The sequence below is a fragment of the Amaranthus tricolor genome, chromosome 13, assembly GCF_026212465.1.
Source record: "Amaranthus tricolor cultivar Red isolate AtriRed21 chromosome 13, ASM2621246v1, whole genome shotgun sequence".
Taxonomy (NCBI): Eukaryota; Viridiplantae; Streptophyta; class Magnoliopsida; order Caryophyllales; family Amaranthaceae; genus Amaranthus; species Amaranthus tricolor.
In genome coordinates, this window is record NC_080059.1 from 5,403,755 (window position 1) to 5,410,441 (window position 6,687).

At 30.7% G+C, this 6,687-nt stretch overlaps 1 protein-coding gene across 2 annotated transcripts; it reads right to left on the minus strand.

Moving 5' to 3' along the window:
* Positions 1 to 616: 616 nt before the first annotated feature.
* LOC130798390 (glycerophosphodiester phosphodiesterase GDPD6-like) lies at positions 617 to 4,870 on the minus strand. 2 transcript variants are annotated; one of them, XM_057661346.1, is made up of 8 exons: positions 4,636 to 4,870; positions 3,608 to 3,786; positions 2,704 to 2,887; positions 2,548 to 2,622; positions 2,316 to 2,425; positions 1,987 to 2,205; positions 1,739 to 1,894; positions 617 to 1,015 (listed from the first exon to the last, which is right to left on the minus strand). In XM_057661346.1, exons 1-8 carry the CDS (start codon positions 4,646 to 4,648, stop codon positions 773 to 775), a joined length of 1,179 nt encoding a protein of 392 aa, XP_057517329.1. In that variant the 5' UTR covers positions 4,649 to 4,870; the 3' UTR covers positions 617 to 772. The 2 variants fall into 2 exon arrangements, with proteins under 2 accessions (XP_057517329.1, XP_057517328.1); XM_057661345.1 differs by having other exon boundaries at positions 2,704 to 2,890; positions 4,636 to 4,844.
* Between the last annotated feature and the right edge of the window lie 1,817 nt (positions 4,871 to 6,687).

Consider the following 6,687-nt stretch of genomic DNA (forward strand, 5'->3'; position numbering starts at 1 on the left):
AAAAGCATATATTAAGATAAATGTAACGAGATTTCACATGAACATATTTTATTTTCTAAATATGTGTCAAAAACATTAATTAAATATCTCTATGTCATTAAATTGAAATATTCGAAATAGAAAAAATATAATACAACATAGGGAATATTCAACTGTAAAACGCTTTTAAAATAGAGGGTCTTAAATATTAAATAACACAGAATATGCCAAGTATTTTAAAATAAAGCAAGTGATTAAAAAGCTCAATGTCCATCGATATTTTTTAAAAGCACATATGTTCTTGAAAATATCTATCAATATTTACTCCGGTCTTGCACTAATCTAAAGTCCCTTAAATTACATATTTGACTAATTATTTTCTTAAGTGTTAATGAATTTGCTACATATACGTGAAATTAATAAATTTTTGGGTAATACGGGTCATATGACATTCTTTATTAATAAATTATTGGGTAATACGGGTCATATGACATTCTTTATTAATAAATTTTTGGGTAATACGGGTCATATGTCATTCTTTCTAATTAGTCATATGTTTAATGAAATATTGAGGCAATGTACACATTACACTGTATGTGGAAGTCGAAACAGAGCTTGGAAAAACCAACACCAAAAATTGGAACAGCAATCAAATATTGCGTCTTTATATATATAACTTTGGTAAAATAGAACTGTACACATCGCAGATGGGAAGAACAACATTCATGTCGAAACTACTGTTATTTCTTCGTGTGCTTATCTTCAATGTCAAAAAAGAATGTGGTAAATCAAATCAATTATAGCCTCTCACAATTTTAGCGATCTTATGCAACAAATACGTTGGATGACCATCGACAACACCAGTTTCGGAGAGAGGAGAGGTCCATTCCTGGAAGTTGTGAAGGCTGCCTGTGAAATCTGTGAATAATCCATCCACTCCAATCTTGTTTATCCAGTAATCATATTCGATGTAAGGATCTTGATGGAAGTCGAAATGCAAATATTTGTTCTCGTTCCTGTACGTATAGGGATGTACCTGGTATCATAAAAACAGCACGTTAGCGTACAGTCTAAACACGAGGGACGAGAGAATTTCGGAACAAAACTGATCATCCTTCTCTAAGAGTCTTAACTTCATTCGTATCATAAGTTCATAACGACAACTGTTTTCAGAACGTTATAATTTTTAATGTTAAAAAATCAAAAGTAATAAATTATACTCCAACTGCTAATAACTACCTCCATAGCTACAATTATACAAATTGCTTGCTAACAGCAGTTAAGTGTTACTTAGACAACTAACAACTACCTCCATAGCTATCTTGCACCAAACAAGCCCTAAAAGGGCTGCATGATTTCTACTTTCTAGGTACTACCAACAAGAGGTTAGTGAAGGGGAAGTATACATACATTTTCATGCTCTACGACTTGCAAGGCTATTAGTGACAGTGTCATTACTAATAATTTTTGGGCCCTAGGCGGAAAATAGAATAAGGGCCCTCATATAAGTAAAGTTTCGGTTCGTTTTTCTATGTAAATCGGTGGTCATATGCTTAATTAAGAAACTCAATGTTGTAAGTTCGATCCATGTTAGAAGCTATTTATGCAAATATAATTTTTAATAATAAGGATTAACTCAATTGAGCCCCTTTATAAGTTGGGCCCTAGGCCGTTGCACCTCAAAACTACTCTCAGGAACGGCCTGATTTGTAGGTCATGAAAACAACAATTTACTTCAAAATAAGACAGTGCATCGAACCTGTAAGCCACGAGCATGCGCTCTGGACACCAAATCCGTGGGTTCTTGCATATAATTCTTCACAACGGGAACCAATGTATCTTTCCAAGGTCCAATACCAACAACATACTTTTTGATGTAGTCTAAGTAAGCATCTGAAGTGATTTCCGAGTAAGTCTGCATACATTCGACCCACCAATATGAATGACGAAAAGAAATGTGGTATATACAGTTTTGTAGGAATATAGGAAGGACAGAAGGGATTGAACCTGGTGGGTATCTTGAGTTAGCACAGTTACATCATCAATCAAGAAAATTTTAGGCAGATCAGTCTGATTTGATATGTGCACAAGCGAAGTTGGAGCAAATGATTGGATAAAACAAGGCTGTTTTAGCCATTCTTTTGACAAGTATGAACCTTTGTAACCATACTTCTTCAGGGTTTCCACAAAAACATCTTCGAACTTTTTTCCATTAGCCCATTTGACCTATAAAACATGTTCATTAAGATAAAGACTTCCCAAAACACGATACAAGAGGAAAATTTAACCTTTCTGGGCTTTTCCGCAAATCAGTAAGGGTTTCGTTTGATGCTTACATGTTTGTTGACAAAGACGGGGCTTTTTATCTCGGGATATATCCCAACAACTCGGGGAGCATCAAGAGCAATAGATATGTAATCTTCAAAGGTAATAATCGGAAATTTTCCTGAAAGGCAAAGAAAACATGCACACTTGTTGATTTTCTAACCAATCTGCTTAATAATGCGCATGGGATAGACTAACAAAAGATGAGTGCAATAGCAATTTAACACCAGAAATCATACTTACCATTGTATTGTTGATCCCTAAATGGAAACCTTTGTTTTGTTCTCAAGATTTGTAGCTCCTTCCATGTAAAATCAACTACACATAATTGTTTTAGCAAGTCAATAATCACAACAAAGTTGGGATTTAGAAGTCTGCACAACGGTAAATAGATCATACCAGTGAAAAATCCAGTGACGTTGGCGCCTTCCACTTCGTAGGTCCTTTTGCGATCAGAAAATTCCTTATGGTCCGCAACATCAGTGGTAATGTCGAGCTTGCAATCATGAAAACATATGAGCACACCGTCCTTAGTCGCTAGGATGTCTGATTCTATGAAATCAGCACCTTCCTCTATAGCTCTCTGCTAAACAACATTTGTTTCAAACACCAACATATTTTTAATTACCATTTCAATTTGTGAGCTAAGAACAAAAACCTAAGCACTTCAACTTCATACAATATATCCAAGGATTAGAACAATGTAAATAAAGAACGTCAAGGAGATACCAGTCCAAAACCATATGGAAATGGGAGGAAGAGGAAGGACGACTACAATGACTTATAAAGTGTACACCCATCTTGAATTCATCGATGCGGAAGAAACCATCACATCACTACCCAAGAATTCAAAAACTTCCTTCATGTTTTCGAGTACATAAATCCTTCTAATCATGTGAGAGCTTTTCGATAGAATTGATACACATTTAAAACCCCCGAAAATGCATCCAATTTCAATATACGACTCCTACCTAAGAAGGATTCGAGAAAGTCACATACAACCTCACCCTACTGATCACAAAAATGTTGTTTCCCGATTAACTTTTGATAACAAACATGATATAACGAGTCAATTCTCAAGACAATCACTATTATTGGAGTTTTCAATCAACCCAAGTACCATTGTCAAATTCATGACATGGGTATTATGACAATTCAACAATTCGTTTAGGGCAAACATCAAGAAAAATGTTTACAAAATCTGGGTTACACAGATAATGATAATAGCAATACCTAATTAAATCAATCAATATCAACATTACATAAAAATTAGACGAAAACAGTGATCGAAATCGAAACGCACCCGATAAGCAGCAGCAGTTTCTTCCGGAAATTCTCCATTAGAACCCCGGTGAGCAAGGTTATATGGACGTGAAGTTTGTAAGGGTTGCTTTGTACCTCTATGATCTTTGCTTGGAAGCTTATATAATGGTCTAGCACTACTACTTAAAAACAGCACAAAAAGAGTAAAACAAACAACACCTGCAAATGTAATTATGAAATTTAGACTCGAATCTGCCTTAATCATGAAATCGAATTTTCAAAATTCTATTAATAATTAATTGTGCAATAAACAACCAAGATAGTTCTAGCAAAGTGAACGGAATTTTATGATTTAGGCTGGATGTTAGATTTTAATACTTTAGTTGATATAATTCGTAAAAATAAATATTAAAGTTGTAATTTGTAAAAGGTTCAAAATTTTATTGGAAAAATTGATATTAAAATAATTTAACTTTTCACCTATCTACTGTAAATAATTTCATTTTTAAATTATTTTTTAATAATTTAATATTTGCTCCTAGTTTGTTATCAATACATTTTATATTTTATAATAATCGAATATGTGCCCTTAGTTTTGCTATCAACACACTCTATTAATATGTTGACAGTAAATTAAACATAAAAGTTAAATTATTATAAAATAATACAAAATTAAGATTATTTACGGCTAGTGGGTAAAAAGTTGGATGATTAATTTTAATTTTTCCAATTTCAAGAGTATAATTCGTAAATTTTTTTCAAATTTAAAATGTTTTTCAATATTCATTAAAAAAAATTTGTTTTTCAATAATATTGAAGACGATCAGTTTCAATCAATTAGAGATGATTGGAAGTTGATTGATAAAAAAACCCAGAATGGAAATCAGATGAATAATCATCCTATAGAGTCCCATGATCTGGGGAGAGTGGAAAAAAGCAGAAAAATACATGATTTCCCATAAATAAATAGAAGTAATAAAAGCTAAATCGAATAATAAGTACCATTTTTTTGATAATTTATTTATTGTTATCTAACTTGTAATTTATAAACAAAAATGAAAAACTTACAGATAGAAGGCATTGATGAGTGGGTGTGTTGTTTGTGTGTGTTCGTAGCAAGTAGCGATATGGGTTATGAGTAAGGAATAAGGATCCGTGGGTATTTATACAGAAAATATTTGGGTTAAAATAGAACAGAATTCGTTATTCAAATAACTTAAAATTAGGAGTCATGGGTAACCATCACCCCGTAGATCACTCTATCCAGTATCGGAATATTCTCTACTGGCTTATCTTTTACAAGTGTGGACTTTTCTTTTTTAACTTTTTGATTGCCCCGCGCTAAGCACGGGTTATTTATTTAATATTTTATCATATTTAATATATATTTTTATGAAAATAAATAAATAAATATTTTTATATAAATAAATAAATAAATCAAAAATAGATGAATAAAAAAATAATATTGATACGCAATTTAAAAAATAGGTTTGTGTATTATAACATATATTACGACGGAAAATAAAGTTAAATGATACTCCCTCTGTTCTCTTAAGTTGTTCCACCTTATTATAACGGGTAGTTTCATAAGTTTTTCCACTTTAGAATGCTTTTTATTTTTAGAAAGTTTTTATCCCACTTTTACCCGTTAAACCCCCTTTTCTTTTAATGTACCCCTTTTCTTTTATTTATAATTATTTTCTCTCTCATACTTTCAATACAATCATTACTTCACACCACTATTTAATTAAAATAATACCCACCACAACCTCATACTTTCAATACAATCATTATTTCACACTACTATTTAATTAAAATAATACCCACTACAACCCAAAGATTCTATCTTCCTTAATATGTGTGAAAAACCCAAAGTAGAAGATCAAAAAAGAACGGAGGGAGTATATAAACTTAGTGAAATGGATATATTTATAACAACTTTTATCAACTATAAATATTGAACAACTTTTTTTATACAATATTGTATGTTAAAGTATAATTGATCGTGCATTAATACATATTGGTAAAAATTTCAAATTTATGTTAGGTAATGGTCAAATGATCTGATTGAATTCTAATTTTATATCTTGCTCATTATTTTCCTATCAGGAAAATAAATTTTAGACTTTAGTATTAGGATTCAATATCACGATTGTTAGTGTCAATCCTTTTTAAGTTTAATTACTCTTTTGTAGATTTCGTCAATCTCTAAACACGACTTACTTCCCCTCAATTTGAATAAAGAAATAAAAATTTGCTAAATTAGGATAAAAGAGATCCAGGTTTGATCAATCAAAATAATAACAATAACAAGCAATTAAAATTTAAATTTATAAATAAATCATTCACATGCATAGAAAAAAATATGATATCAAAAAATAATAAATAAAATATTTAAGAAAATAAAAGACAAAAATAGACTAATGCAATAGATATGGCCTATTCATTGAGATTGATTACATGCTTTACTTTTCTCTTTGGTTCGAATTAGCTAAACCCAAAAAATCTGTTTTGTGAGAGCGCAATACATGTTATAACCTGTTTTAGGAGTATTTTTAGTTATTAATTTATTATACATGATCTACGATGTATACACGTAATAATCCATGTGTCCCATTTTATTTGCAATCAATTTCTATTTAGGGATATCAAATTTACTTTGCATCTTTTTCTTGGTAATCCCACCTTTTAATTTTAATCTTATATATAAATTTATTTTTTTTATTGTCATCTACTTAACTTTATTATTTGTCTTATTCACCTACAACAAATACGCATATGAAGAGGTGAAAATTAATTGTGAGAGGGGACTAAAAGATGATATGATTCCATCGAAAAAAAATAGATTTTCTTTTTAAAAAATTAAAGTATATTTAAGTCACTTATTATATGTTTTAAGTCAATAAATATTTAAGTCAATCAATTAACCTTGGCCAGCCAAAATCAACCACTCAAGCATATACCAGATCTGCCAATTGATTCTGCCGTTATCAAATCAATTTTATTATTTACAACTCCGTACTCCCTCCGAAGCTAATAAATTGTTCTATTTTTCTTTTTAGTCCTATATTTTATATTAGTAAATTTTTTGTAAAAATGTAGATTGAGCAAATAAAAATT